The 15917-nt window shown below is 41.0% G+C and overlaps 2 protein-coding genes across 2 annotated transcripts; one reads left to right on the plus strand and one right to left on the minus strand.

Annotated features, from left to right (window-relative positions):
- Positions 1–397: 397 nt before the first annotated feature.
- nrv1 (nervana 1) lies at positions 398–9902 on the plus strand. The gene is made up of 4 exons (XM_017089067.4): positions 398–979; positions 8173–8430; positions 8504–8763; positions 8822–9902. Exons 1-4 carry the CDS (start codon positions 847–849, stop codon positions 9098–9100), a joined length of 930 nt encoding a protein of 309 aa, XP_016944556.3. The 5' UTR covers positions 398–846; the 3' UTR covers positions 9101–9902.
- LOC108020686 (uncharacterized protein KIAA0513) lies at positions 8843–15534 on the minus strand. The gene is made up of 7 exons (XM_017089057.4): positions 14648–15534; positions 13261–13324; positions 13080–13193; positions 11436–12720; positions 10971–11065; positions 10831–10908; positions 8843–10772 (listed from the first exon to the last, which is right to left on the minus strand). The coding sequence occupies exons 1-6, from the start codon at positions 14846–14848 to the stop codon at positions 10832–10834; spliced, it is 1836 nt and encodes a 611-aa protein (XP_016944546.3). The 5' UTR covers positions 14849–15534; the 3' UTR covers positions 8843–10772; position 10831.
- Between the last annotated feature and the right edge of the window lie 383 nt (positions 15535–15917).

The raw sequence follows: 15917 nt of genomic DNA on the forward strand, positions 1-15917 counted from the left end.
TAAGAAATTTGAAATTTGTCCTAATTCTTTCTTAAAAAAGAGGAAGTAATATATTAAAAAGGTGTTCGAAATCTAGATACTTAAGGACTCAACAGAGCGGAGTATAAGTTTTTAATACACTTTTAAGGACCCACCATCTTTACCACTTTTCTTCTTAGAGTGAAAAGTCCTTAAAAATCTATTTGTATTTTCTCCAAAAAAAATATATGTTTTCTCTGAAAAGAGCCCCCGGTTTCTTTCAGTGCCACATCACTCTTATCTTGAAGCTTTTGTTGGGAGAACGCAAGAGATAGAGAGAGCCAGGCGCGTGGTGTGCCTGTGTGTGAGTGTTGAGGGGCGAAGAACGCTGGCGTTGTTTTCCGTTTTTCGCCTCGTTGGGGCTGCGTTCGGTTAGTTGGTGATCTTTCGCCGAGAGCGCAGCACGCAGCACGCATCCCCATTCGCAGTCGAAGGAAGCAGCGGAACCCAGAGTTGGCAACAACTTCTCGTGGCTCCCCAGTCCGTTTGTGTTTTTTCTGCCTCCGTTCCGGCTTCTTCCGCGTCCAAAAATCGGTTCCAACTCACTTAACAGCGGTACAGACCGACCGAGTATTCGAACCGCGAATAATTGCATAATTACAAGATTTTCAAAATATATTCAAGAGTGCTGCGAGTGCGAAAATAAATGAGAATTCATTTCCGAGTCTGCTGAATCATCGCATATACACTGCTCTACGTATACGAAAATCAGTTTTCGTAGCCTTCGCGCCCGTCCACGTCATCGACGAAAAATATAAAACAAATTTTCGAATCCGATCGAAAAACTAATAACCTAACCGTAAACAAGTGCGAAAGAACTGCGCCAAAATGTCAAAGAATAACGGAAAGGGCGGCAAAGGCGAATTTGAATTCCCGCAGCCAGCGAAGAAGCAAACCTTCTCGCAAATGATCTACGATCCCCAGGATGGAACCTTTTTCGGACGTACCGGCAAAAGTTGGAGTAAGTAATCCTGTTGAATTTGAAATAAATTGAAATCTTAGGTTGGATTTTAATGAAAGATCGTAAAATACACCAATTTTGAGTTTTTCAGTAATTTAAGCACACATTTTAAAAATGGGGTTCTTAAATAACTAGACAAAAACCTAAACGAAATTAATCTTAACCACTGGCAGTTTAAACTTTTTTTAAAAATGTCAAAAGTGCAAGAACTGGTGAGCAATGAGTTCCAAATTTTCTTGCAATGACTCGACTTTAGAGTTGTCTCTTTACGCTTTCTAACATTCTAACGAAAGAGCTCCATATAACAACCAAATGAGATATCCTCATCAACTCCACAATCTCTCTGTGCATAGAAACAAAAATGTTATTGTTTATTGCATATAACCAGCCACATGTCCGTCATTTGGTTATGGAAACTATATATACAAAGCGTGTGTTTTGTAAATAAGGCTTATCAGTTGATTTGACGAGTCATATTGTGGGAGAAGTGAGATGAGGTAGAGAAGCGGCTTCGGAAATCTCCCTCGAAAATGTTTAGTCAACCGCCATAAAGAAGATAAAAAACATTGTGAGCCAACGTGATAAAGGGGATTTTTTATAGACAGTCATTAAAAATATTATTAAGAATTACAACCGTCTTGAGCAACTGCTGACAACGTGTTACAGACTAAGTAGCAGGAATCTAGGCAGGCACAAGTCTAAAAAGCTTTTTTAAAATCTGAAATTAAACAAATGGTTTTACTTTGCTCCCACTCATTCGTTTTTTTCTTTGTTTAATTGCCTTTTTATAATTTGGCTGCCGATCCCTCAATTTTTGCTACCCACAAAGCATATCGAAGCATATTTCAACGTTAATGCGAATTCTTGAGTTCTCGAAAATGGACACGGACCCACGTTCGCAAAAGTAGGGAATTGGGGAAAAACGTGAGAGGGCAGGGTGCTGAGTTGAGAGCAGATCGCTTTTATCGCCTATAATATTTGCCTTCTTATAATGGGTTCTGTAAACATATTCAAGGTTTCGTTCAGAGAGAAAAAGTGGGATTTTGCGCTCTCACGATACCAATATTTCAGAAAGCTGTCGATTGCAATACAAACTGCTGAAACACTAGAATTTCTGAATAGTTTCGAGCATTTCTCTGGACGTTTAAATGGAGCACCTATGTATGTAAATGGACACCGCAGTTCACATGTTCTCAACCTCTTATCGGAAACACACTGAAAAATTCGCTTGACGTCATTTGTTTGCTTTTAATTAAGTTGGACGAGTTCGCTCCCATTTTATCAACATTTTTAAATTGATGTATAATTTATTTAACAAATTAAAGCCACAGGAGAACCTACGAAAAGCTGTAATAACTTTTTATGCTAATTCCAAGTCTCGATTCGCTTGTTATGGGAGCCAAGCCCCAAAGAACTTAACCCTCTGTTGACACACCTGCTTCGCACAACAGATGTCGGTATGTCTATTTAATAAAAACTACTTGCTGGACATAATATACATACAAAGGTTAAAGTGTTTGCTTTGCCTCCTGCTAATTCCTATCATTAAATCGGGTTCGTGGTGCATGTCCTTTTGGTTTTCCGCTGCTTATTGCCCGGCAATTTTAGCCATGTGTGGTGCATTAGTGGGAGTATTAAATGGCAACGACCCCATGCAAAAAAGTGTCGAGTTCTAAGCTAATGTCAAGCAAAACACACACTAGTTCTAAATTCCCCAAATTTATTTACGATCGCCGGTGAAAATTCGATTTCATTTCGGATTTGAAATAAAGGCAAAACATTAAACGGTTGGCTAAGCTTTGATTTCCATTAATTAACGCAATGAGAACTTGTTTAGGTTCGTGCTGGTTGAGTTTTAGGAGCGGATAAACCTTCTCGTAGAACCGGTTCAGCGGGTTTATGTGTTTATTTTTTGTTTTTTTTTTGGAAATGCTTTCGCTTTATTACACATTTTAATTCTCTACGTACTATGCACAGCGAGAAAATTGAAAATATGGGATCAAAATAAATGTTATATTTATATTAAAATGTTTTTTTATGTTTGTAATTTTAACCAAGCTGTTGGCATTTTAAATAGGTATTTTTAGAAAAAAAAATTTTCTATAAAGATTATACTGCGGCGGATATCAGATCATTGCAACCGCAAATCAGCAGGGATGGCAGACGAATCACTGCCCTAGCCAGTTTCTAAATCGGGCTCAAACCGGCTAGAACCGCATTTCCCCGGCTACATCTGATTTCCCCATTAATCGCCCCCGCCACGCCCCCCAGTCTGCTTACATTGACATGCTGCTAACTAATTGTCACGATAGCGACAAGTCTACGATAAAATACACAATTCAATTAAAGCGCAGGAAACTAGCCTAATTTGCTTAAGCTAATTTCGAATTCAATGTATCTTTCACCCAACAGTGTAGAATTAAATTTAGTCTTTGGTTTTCTAGTTGTTTTTATCTTTTCAACCTTTTCTTTTATTATACTAGGGCAAATATTGGCTTTTTAAATATTTATCTATGGCAGAGAAATGATACAAATTCTATATTATTTACTCTACCCCTAGAAATTCCATTTTATGTCTTCATATTTATTTTTCTTTTTTAGTTTTTTCTTGATCATATTCAAAATCGGCTAAGGTAAACATTGTTCCCATGTACACACCTTATAAGTTAATCGACGATATTCAAACAAAACGCAATCATAGAAAGCGATCGGAAAACTTTCCTTTTGCCTGTTTCCACGCACTTTGAACAATTCGGCAATTACCAATTTGGTCTGAACCGAATAAAAAACCCAGTGGGGTTGGACCCGTACCACCCGCATTCTTACCCAGAAATAATCAGCAAACTAAACGTTTGCAATGTTTGCCGTGGGCGGGGCATTCGGGGCTTCCCCTCGTTAACATGTGAAATTAATTCACTTAAAATGCCGCAAAGTATGCTATAGGCCCTAAGCACACAGACGGCTGGAAGAAAGATGGCCAAAGGATCCTGGGTGTGTTGCTGTGTTGGTGTGCGCCTGTGTCTGTGGTGGTGACGCATGGCCAAAGGGTGCGGCGAGTAGCAACAAATAAAGCGGCGCCACGGAGACGGCTTATTGGCAATGAGGACGAAACGGGACGGGACGGGATGGTAGGTGGATTCAGATGGGGAGGTGACGTGACCCACTCAATCTGGCTGGATCTGGTCCGGGGGTAATGAGTATAATATAATGATGACAGGCACCAACAAGTTGCATCCTTGTTCTTATTCCATTTCTTTCTGCCTCTCCTTGGCCAGGACTTTCGTCTCGGTGGCGTCATAATTGTTGCTTTCCTCTAGTTCCGTTTAGGCATCCGTGCCCAAGTACACTCAGATAAAAAGGTTTCCTATTCCTTTAAAGGTTTTAATCATATCCACAATACGTTAACAATATTATCTTGCAAGATTAAATTACTTACGTCTTATATAAAATATAAAATACATTTGAACTTAGCTTATATAAACTTGGAATACATCACATAATAGCAAAGTCCTCCTAAATTTTATAGGGTTAACATAATTGGCATGTAAGTTTTCAACTTAAGATAAAGAAAATGTAGAAATATAAAACACATTCGAACTTAGCTAATAATAAACTTGGAATACATCACATAATAGCTAAATACTTCAACATTTTATAGGGTTAACATAATGGGATTGTAAGTTCTTAACTTTGGTTAAAGAAAATGTGGAAAGATTTATTTACTTTTGAAGTACATATTTACTCATAAAGCTAGTAAGGGTACATTTCTGTGAATGTAAGAGCCCAGCTTAAGGCTATTTGACACCCCTATTTCTAAGAACCTAATGCAAAGTAGGTTTCAAATTTCTTGTTTTAGGTCTAGAACAGCCTTTATAAACCAAACGTGGTTTCTTACTTGAAAAAAAAATACGCGAAACCTACAAATTATATATTCCAAGCTGTTTTACTTATTTTTATCCATATCATGTGATCGTGGGCCATTTCTAAAGTCAACTTGTCACACACTCATTACATAAATGAGCTATGGTTGCACATGTGCAGGCCGTTAACCGATTTCCCACAACTACGCGGCTTACTGGTCAAATGTGCAAATTAAGCCACTCGGCAAGTGGTGTCCTGGATTCTGGCCATATGTGCGTCCAACACGTAACTAAATTATTAAGCTCAGTCGGGGCAGCCTTGGTGGTTTCACTTGGATGACGCCTAGAACGGAGCGAGGTTATCAATCGTTGGTCATGCAAACCGCCAAGCGTTTCCAGCACTTTTGGGTTGGGTTTTCCGGGGATGGGGATGTGGATGGTGATGGTGATGGGAATGGGGATGTCGATGGGGAGGGAGCGGCACTTTTTATATGGGTCACGGGTCCTTTAAGTTTGTTTACCGCACCAGCGGACGTACGAACCGACAAGGATAAGCGAAGCCCTCGTTCTCTCCATGATTGTCCAGTGTTATTATAAAAACTTGGTCACTGAGTTGCACCACTCCACCATCACTCACCACGACTGGTTGCACAAGGGTACCAGTGTGGGTGGCAGGCCATATAAGTAAAGTTTCCTTCATGAGTCCCATTTACTGTTATGCATAAACTTGATACCGCCCGCCGACATCTTGTTTGACTTTTATATAAGTGTTGAATAAGTTTTGAGCCAGAACACGAGGACTCTCTGTCACTTGTCCTTCGGGATGAAAGTATTTCTGGCTTGAAAATGTTATAATGCCGTTTTGCTGATCTCTTTTACTGACAGATTCTTTTTCGTAATTATAGCTGCCAGATTTCAAGTTTATTTTCGGATCTTTGGCATATATTCCAAAAAATAAATACATTTCAAGGCAAGAAAATGCCACAGATGAAAAATCGTCTGGTAACAAAATTGACTTGAAATCTTGATATTTTAAATTGAAATTTTCAATTAGGGAGCAAAAGTTAATATGGAAATGTTGGCCTTATTCCTATACCAATACTTTCAAATATAATGGGACTGTAATTTTCGTTATCTCTATCATAGTGTCATTGCCATCAAAAAGAAAACTCATTTATCATATGTGCCATCGAGTTTTTACTTAGCAATAAAAAGTAAATTACGAGAAACCATATTTTTACGATGTTGCCACTAATGCAACAATGCCCCCTGGGGCATGAAAAATACAAACAAATGTAATAAATATATTCATGATTTCGGATACATTTGCTGCATACGCAGTTAGGAGGACAAGGCCTGCAGTGGACACATGTAGTGGCTCCTATATAGCATATACATTATATTTCTGTACGAGTATCCAATGAAGTGGAGTAGACAACTTATCGATTTCAGTGGGAAAGGCAATGGCGGTCCCTCCTGGTGCGAGTTTTTGTAATGCCTCATTCAGCGAAGACATAAGAATGTTTGGGGACTCTGCCGTCATGTAATCGTAAGCGTGTAGACCAGAATTCCTTACACATCGGATATTGGTGGCCAACGCCACAGGCCGTCGCGTCGTCCCACCTTGCCAGGCGGCGATTGGGATTGGGATTGGAAATGGGGTAGAGGTTGGATGGTTGGGTGGTTCGGTGGTTCGGAGGTTCGGCGGAAGACTGGCGTCGCACCACCCATAGTCTGCCCCCGGTATTTGTCTATGACTAGGTCCGCACTGGTCATTGCCAAACTTATTTCCTTGTACTTGAACGCAATTATTTCCCATTTGGACTTGGCAACAAGCAGTCGAGCCATTTGGCGGACTCTGAAACTTTGATGAGCAACTGGAAACTCAAATATGGAAAAGTCGTTACCAACCGATGGCAAAGGCCATCGATTACCAATTGATAGCTCCTGTCATAAAATATTGGAACCGGTCAAGTCCAGATATTCTCTTGTGCCTAAATAAGTGAGAAGTAAAAAAAAAAATATATATATTTTGCCATTAAGATAACACCTATGCAGTATTGTAGCTTTGTAAGTTCGATCACAAAGTTATCTAAGAAAGAAGTTAACAAGAAAAATTTTCAAAGTTTTGGTACTCTGTTTTCCTTAAAAATTCTTAAGACTCAGCTTTATTAGTGCAACATAAGCCGAAGAACAGCTAAGTCATCACCAAACGAAGGGAACACAATCGATTACCAAGTGATTAATTAATGGGTACTTCAATATGGAAGAACCAAATTGTGATTTACTGGTTCGAGGCAGTTTTTAATCGACCGCTTTCGAAAAGACCTTACCAAGGCCCATCGATAGCTGGGTGCTACCGGTTCGCCCCGAACAGGTCAATATCAACCCCGTATCGAGTAATTTCCTCTTGCCTTTGTCACCTACTGTACTTTGGGCTCCGTGCATTGTATTCGATATTCATTCATACGATTAATTTGTTTGGAAATTTGAGCTCGGTTGTCGCTGTCAATTTCGGTTTGTCGATGTTGTCGCTCATTTATGCAATTGCTGTGGGGCTTGGCCAGTCAGGCGCCCGATGTCCGATGTCCGGTGTTTTGTGTCCGGTGGCCGCAGGGAAGTGATAAACAGCTACAGCCCACTGAATTCTAGCTGAGTCGTCAATGGTAATGACATTGAAATACTGAAAAACGCCGGTACCTGCCTCTGTTTGTTGTTTCTGGTCTTATTTACTGCACTGGTCGTAAGCGTTCGATTAGCTGCGTGCTCGTTTCCTATTGCATAAGCCCTGTCCCCATTCTCTTGTTCATCCCCATTTTCATTCCCAATCCCAGAGCCCCTCCATTCATCCAGTTCAGCAGGGCCACTCATTTCGCAAGTGACAGAAACAATCAAATCGTAATCAGATACAAAAGGTAGATGCAAAGACTGCAAAACATCTTTTATAATGAACTTGGTACCATATACCTCTTTAAGCATATTAAGAAAATAAGAAATCTGACTTATAAAGAAAGATTTATCATTCTTGCTCATGACTCAAGCTTCCGGTTATAATAAGCTGTGAATTGTATTCTTTTTTTCGGATGTGTGAATGTGCTTTAGTTTTAACAATGAAATAAGTCATTCCGAATTAATACTTATTTAAAACTTTTTGAAGAATCACATACGGTCTTGTTATTATCTATGTGTGTGAAACGGTATACTCAATTTTAAGAATCACCGCACAGCCATGTCCACTTAAATAAAATGTAAAATTTCTTACCAATTAATTCTAGTATAAAATATAATAATGAAAATACCATCTAATCTCATCCTTTTCCCGTCATACCACAGGTCAGCTTATGCTGTTCTACACGATCTTCTACATCGTGCTGGCCGCCCTCTTCACCATTTGCATGCAGGGTCTGTTGTCCACCGTCAACGATGACGAACCCAAGTGGAAGCTGCACGACTCGCTCATTGGCACCAATCCCGGCCTGGGATTCCGACCCTTGAGCGAGCAGACCGAGCGTGGATCGGTGATCTCCTTCGACGGCAAGAAGGATGCCGAGAGTGATTACTGGATCGGGCTGATAGATGACTTTCTACGGGGTAAGCTTACTTAACTTCTACTGCATACAAGGGAGCTTTATATTATAAATATTTATAAATATATTTATTTTAGAATACAACCACACCGAGGGTCGACAGATGCAGCACTGCAGCTTTGGACAGGCCCGCAATCACTCAGATGTTTGCGTGGTCAACATCGATCTGTTTGGCAGCTGCTCGAAGGCCAACAGCTACGGCTATAAGACGAACCAGCCCTGCATATTCCTGAAGCTGAACAAGATCTATGGCTGGGAGCCGCAGGTTTACGAGGAGGAGCAGAAGGGTATGCCAGATGATCTGAAGAAGGTGATCAATGAGACGAAGAAGGAGGAGGTAGGTTGAGTCAAGGGTTAACCATCTGGATTCCATTGAAATTATGCTTTTTTTTTAGCGCCAGCAAATCTGGGTGAGCTGCAACGGACACTTGGGCAAGGATAAGGAGCACTTCGAGAACATCAGGTACTTCCCCACACAGGGATTCCCCAGCTACTACTACCCGTACCAGAACCAGAAGGGCTATCTGAGTCCCCTCGTCGCCGTGCAGTTCAACTCGCCGCCAAAGGGTCAAATGTTGGATGTGGAGTGCCGTGCCTGGGCCAAGAACATCCACTACAGCGGCAGTGCCCGCGATCGCATGGGGTCCGTGACCTTCCAGGTCATCGTGGACTAGGTCGCCAACTTGTGATCGCAACAAAAATAAAAACAACACTAGCCGTACTTTGGGCGAGGATACGGCAACCAAGTCGGAGACCAATTACCACCTACCTTACTGCAAGAGATACACACATATGCGTACATAGATATATATATATGGCAAAAGCTAGCGACCTTAGGTTCTCAAGTGCATTGTATATATTTATACGAAATATTGATCCGACCGTCAATTGAGTTCTGAACATCTGGCCTGACATGAAAATAGTAAAGTCGAAAATCTTGAAATTAAAGTTCAAACCGTACACACGCAATTGTTGTTATAGCTTTTAGCTTGTCTATTGCTATCAGTTATTATTATTAATATTTATCTTATTATTTCATAAAGAAATCTTGTAAATTTGATCATTATTTTCTGTCAGTTGTATTTAGTTTTTATTTATAAATGTTAAAGCATGCCCGAAAAACTCTTTGTTTCCTGCACACAGCCCTGGGCTTGTTCAATTTGTACAAAGAAGTAACTAAATAAATTGAAATTGTTAAACGTATGCAAGTAACGGAAAAACATATAATGAAAAATGAAACTTTGACTTAAGTTAATGTCGATTATTTTTTCAAACTGGAAAGTATTCAAGAACCTCTATGTAGTGCAATTTTTAAACCATTAACCGCAGCAACAAAGAAATTCCAGTCATACCTATGCGACTAACAAAATACAATTTTTAATTTATTTAAAACATATTTTCATTCACACAAAAAAAGTTAAGCGAATAATGTTCTTGTGTTGCATCATTTTAATAAAGAAACAGATAATATAAGTATTTAAGTCGTATTTTGATTTTATTTTATGGGAGTCGAAAGTTTAAAATCAATAAATTTCGCTCAAATGCTAGAGAATTGTGTTTGATATTTTGTACAAACTGTGGCCTACTTTTTGGCGGCTGCCGTACAAAAGTAATTGAAATCTTGGAGGAAAATCTTTCGACCGATCGGAACTTTACTGCAACTATTTGATATTTGTTAGACTTTTATTAATTTGAATGTATTAAACAATTGTTAAATATTATCTCTTACATTATAAACATATATAGCATAATTATTGATCTTGACTTGTAACATTTAAACTGCGATATTTTAACTATTTGCATTGCATAATTCCGGTACACGTAAATATTTAGGTCTATATAAAGTAATCACAAAATATTATTATCACAATTTATGGATACATGTACATATCAGTATTTGTTTAAATGTCCTCTTACCTTTCGCAGAAATGTTATTCTTGTAACTGGTTTGGACTTAAAACATTTTTTTGATATGCGATTCGAATTTGTTTCTCTTTAAGGAAAATTAAACGGTATGGGACTAATCACTACTTATAATATAAAAATAATAACACTTGCAGAATTATATTCATTAAATTATCGACATGTTTTGTGATTTATTGATAGGCAATTCTCAATTTAATTTCAGAGCATGCCAAACCCGTTACAAGAATCCCTACTTCGTTAATATCTTTACGGTTACAACAACGCGAGTAAAAACATCGGATTTCAGATAAAACTTCATTGATCTGCTACTTTAAGTTAGGATTAGCTTGGAGTTGTCGGCTGACTTAAGACAAAAGTTTAGCTTTAGTTGAGACGAAGATTGAAACACGATTTCGTTAGGTACTTTTACAATTGTTATTGCTGTAAAAGTTAGGAGGGGGTTACATCAGTTATAATGAGTTAAGGTCATTAAATTCACCTCAGGCGTGGCGGGCTCCCCAAAGTTGCGTCTCGTGGTACATTCGATAGATATTGTCTCTGATAAGTTTGGCTTTATCTGGATTGGGTGGAAATTATAGTGAATATTTAAATAAGTCTGACAACGTTCATTTCTCTTACCCTTAGGTAGGTTAAGGGCCACCACATTCCTTTTCAGGAAGTCAAGACACAATTCTTGGGATGTGCCCAGTGAGTGCATATTGCAAGTCAATGCCCTGTGGATTAAAATAAAGTTATAATGTATCATATTTACACTCTTAAAATAAGATAATTTAAAGCAGCAGGACAGTAAGAATTTTTCCTAGTAAAGTAGTTTTTAGTGTGCACTTAAATAGTAAATCTATTTATTAGCTTTAATCGCAGTTATTAAATTGACCCTCATGTGTTTATGGCAAGATTTTCGTATATAGTGTTATCGAAAAATCAATCAAATCGGGCTTAAAACCAAAGATCTTCAAAGCTCGTGCCTTAAGCAAAGGACTTACTAAATACAAACATAACAAATTTGATTTAAATGTAACAAACTAAAGAAATGCGACTACTGGATGTGGCAAAACCCGCCGAGGAAAACCGCCAAGGACTCACCCTAGCTGCCGAAATGCAATGTCCTCCTGCTCCCTGACCGACGGAGCCTGGGTGAGGCTGGTCTTGCTCTGCCTCCGGTTGGCCGGAACGGAGCCAGTGGACGCCGGAGCCGCCGGAGTGGCTGGTTGGACCGCCTGATGCGAGGAGCTGGACGAGGAGTCGCCGCCTTTCTTGGACTTGGAAGGTGGCACATCTACCGCTCCTGATACCGCTCCTCCGGCTGCCTGCCGCTGCTGCTGCTTCTGCTGGCGGCGCTGCTGGCGTCTCATCTGGCTCTGTCCGCGGTGCTCCCGTTCCGCCTGCAGGGCGTCATGAAAGATGGCGTTCCAGAAGCGCGACTGCTGCCAGATGGGTTGCTGACGCAGTGATGAGAACAGGTACTCGCGATAGGGATCACAGCCGGGCACCTCGACCTCGTGGTAAAAAAGAAAACACAGGTTCATCAGCACTGCCGCCGGTCCGTAATCCTCGCACTCGCTGCACTCGAACAAAGCCAAGGCGAAGTACTGGGCCAGACCGCCAAAGGTGACCGAATCCAGGCGCTTGGATTTGTGGCGCTGCTCGGTGAGGAAGCGGGTGAACCACAGTCGGCCAATCTCCAGGCGCAGCAGCACTCCAAACTCCGACTTCAACTCCAGGTCGACGGCAGCCGGGGATCCACCGAAGAGCAAGGCGGTAAAGTGTTTCATAAACTCCTTGACCGGTTCTTCGCCAGCCCTGCAATCCAGGCTGATGGAAGATGCCCACGAGGGCACCGAGTTCTGCGATTCCGAGCGGATGAAGTGCCGCCAGTCGGTGGACTCCATGCTGGGGCTGGCCAAAAGCTGATCGGGCTCATCCCGTAGGCTGGTCAAAGTGCTGCTATTGGAGGCTCTACTTCGCGATGGCAGGCGCATGGAGTTGCTTCCTCCCGCCCACTGCTGACGTCCTCCGGATCCCGTCCCCCCAGTTCCCCCCTCCGTGGGCGGCTGCACATCGATGTGCGGTGGTAGGGATTCAATCACCTCGCCAGTCCTCTGCGTATCCCTCTGCATGTCCATCTCACTTCGCCGGGCTCCCGCAATTTGCCTGGCCCTCTCATAGCCGCCGGAGTGGCGGGACTCTATGGAATCCGAGCGGGTGGTGCTGCTCACGTCATGGGATCGATTGGCAATGGGCTCGGGAAGTGAGATCGAACTGCTATCGTCGCTGCTGCTGGAGCTGCTCGAGGAACCTGAGCTGGAGCGGAGAGGTCCAGCCAGCTTACTCGCCGCATGACGACCTCGTGATGGTTCCAGGCGGGGACCTGAATGAGGGTTAAAGGTAAATGAGTAAAAAAGGTTTCGAAAAGGAAAGACAAGCAACAAAGACATCTACAAGATATTACCATGAATATTACAAAAGTTTACTTAGCAAATTTTGCAGTGCCACTCCTAGCCATCTTGTATAATGTTTGATATTAAGATTTGATGTAAGTTACCAAATTTTAAATATGATCGTAAAAAACGTGGTATATTTTAATCAATCAGATTTTTTTTAATCAAAGACTTTTAATTCAAATGAATAGACTATGAGAATGTGTAATATCTCAATGAATATGAAATATCCCAATGAAAAATGATAAAACTCTATTAACTCATTAAATTAATTTTTAACTTCACTTACGTGGTGCCAAATTGGGCTGGCGATATCGTCCTGAGATAATCTCCTCGTGCGCTCGTCGAGCCTTCACACGCCGACCTTCGAAGTCGATCTTTGTGTAATCAATAGTCTCGTCAACTGAAAAGCAAAACCATGATGTATTTAATACTACTGTTTTATTTATTAATATCTTTAGGGTACTCACATTTGGGTATATCCTCGTCGTCATCGCAGTAGTCTGAATCGCTGCTACTGCTGCTAAGGGTCAACTGCAAGTAAACGAAGTAACAGAAACATTTCAGTAGGAACTGGATCATGTGGGGTGTGCGGAATGTGCTTCACTGATGTAAGTTTCAATGTGGTGTATTTAAACTTAATTGTGTGACATTTGTGACAGATAACTCAAAGACATGTTTTGGAAAGGTATGTAAAAACAAAAGATTTATTCAATTACATTTATAGATATTCAATCAATTACCCATTTTACATTTCTTGGGAAGGAACAATCCATGAAATCCCCCACTGGCCCACATCTCATTAAACACTTGTGTAATTAAACCATCTTAACAACCTGCGATGAGTGCTTAAAAGAACACTCTCCATAATTGATAATCCGAAACAAAGAAAGCTTAAGGAAAATCGAATGTTGTTTCTTCTCCTCCTTTCTGGCTGGTGTAAATATAATTAATTTCAATCAAGGACGAGGCTGCAGCATTGAGGGCCAAAGAAAGTCAAGTACAAAGGAGCAGCAGAGAATACATATACTCCTACCCCATCCCCCTACCGTTTCCAATTCCAGGCCCATCTGCAGCCATACCGGCAAAGCCTCCCCCAAAACGCAGATTGGGGCCTCTAAATGAAGGTCAAACGAGTGCAGCAGCAAAGCGGAAACAGCAAGAACAAACAGCACAACAAAAGTATCAAAGTGTCAGTTGCTTTTGCAGCATAGACAGAACCCACACACAATCTGCCATGCCAGCCCAGCCCATCACCACCCCCAAGCACCTCTTGTCGCGTTCATTACCAAGGCTAACCCAGCTCAACCCTAGTGATGCGCGTCATAGTTGGTCGTGATTATAATATAATCAAAAGCATAACCTATTGTCTGCATAAGGGGCAGAAGCCAGGGTTCTTATAACATAATCAAATGGGGGAAAAAAATATATGGATATTACGAGTTATAGTGTTTGATTTATTAGTACTTATGTTATTGATGGAGTTCGCCTTATAAGGTTTATATTAGTATCAATAGTATCCCCCACATCTATAATCGTAATCTTATTATTAGGTGCATTGATAAAAAGAAGTTATTTCAAAGCCAAAATATCACCAAAACTTAAGGAAGAATTGAAACTAAATAGACCAGAGTAAATAATATAAAAAAGGTTATAACCTAACCTTGGTGTTGGCTGTATCTTTTATAATATACCATTATCATTCAGACAAAACTAACCACAGTCTTATTACAATTTATTATAATAATTTATCGTGACCTATAACAGTTATCATATCATCATTTTAAATCACATAATGCAATTATAATATTTGACATACAATCACGCCACTCACGCAGCGCTCCCTAGTTAACATACCTTGTTTGATATTCCGTTGAGCAGCTCGTTGCTGTTGCCCAGCACTGTGAGGAACTTGGACTTGAGGGCCCCGATGCTGGGGGTTCGTTCCATAAACAATTTGATTTTCGATCGCTCGCCGGCAAAGCCAGCCGGTGGCGTTCCAGTTCCCGTTCCCGGCATCGCTCCCGGAGTGGGTGGTTGCGGCTTGGCATCGACCATGTCGAGGGTATGGGAGTTCCTGGGTTCCTAACCCTTTGCCGTTTCCTGCCCCCCTGCCTAATGGGCAATATCTGGTCTTATAGAACCTCTACCTTGGTTTTATTTGGTTAACTGGGAGCGGCCGTAGAGTGTTGCAACTGCTGATGCTTCTAGTATCGATTTTTCATATGCATGTCATACGCTTTGGGTGAAGGTGAACTTCGTACTCGGCTGCAGAATTTTGGCGCATTTCGTGTACTTGTCAAAGGAAAATTTTCAGGGTCTATAGGTTTTCTTTAAATTCTACGCCTTTCTGAACAAATTTTATTTGATATTGGGCTCTTAGACAACTGCTAATTTATGTAATTTTATTAAAAACCACACATCCTAACATTATAGTATATTTATGTATTTTTAAGCGTAGATTGCGGGAGCCTAATCTAAGTTTAGGCAAAGTAATGTCAGGAAAATCGGTAAATTATAAAGGCACTTCTTTGAGTTTAAGTACTTTAGGTATTACTCCTTGAGCGCCCTACTGGGATACTACATTTTCAATTCTCCCTGGCCCAAACACACACACGCACACACAGGCGCACGCACACGCCCCTTTTTTACACGCAATACGGCAGGCGGGTGGCTAACGGTAAATATTTTCCCATGAGTTTTCCACACGCGTCCGTTGCCTGCAGCGAACATTGCGCGAATGCAGCCGGAAAATGCTGGCCAAAGTCGAAGTTGCGTTAACATTTGTCGGGCTTTACGTTCGCAGCTGTTATCGATTCGGTGGAAATTTACATAATATCTACATGCCGCCTCGAATAGAATTTTACTAGGGAAAAGCTCAGGCGGAAAATATTGCAACTACCCATTATCTACACAAGTACTCTTGAGAAAGCTTTCCCATAGCTTTACCCGGCGTTTTAACTTGTTTACACACAGCTGGCGAACAGCTGATCCATAAAACATCGGCTTGCGTCAACCGAGACAAGGTCAAAACGTGGGCCTTATGCTTTTTTGGGGGGTTTGTGGTTTGGGTGGGTTGGCTCTATGGGTCACATCCCAAAAATGTGCGTGTCTGTTATTATCGAAC

Source organism: Drosophila suzukii, chromosome 2L, assembly GCF_043229965.1.
Source record: "Drosophila suzukii chromosome 2L, CBGP_Dsuzu_IsoJpt1.0, whole genome shotgun sequence".
Lineage (NCBI taxonomy): Eukaryota > Metazoa > Arthropoda > Insecta > Diptera > Drosophilidae > Drosophila > Drosophila suzukii.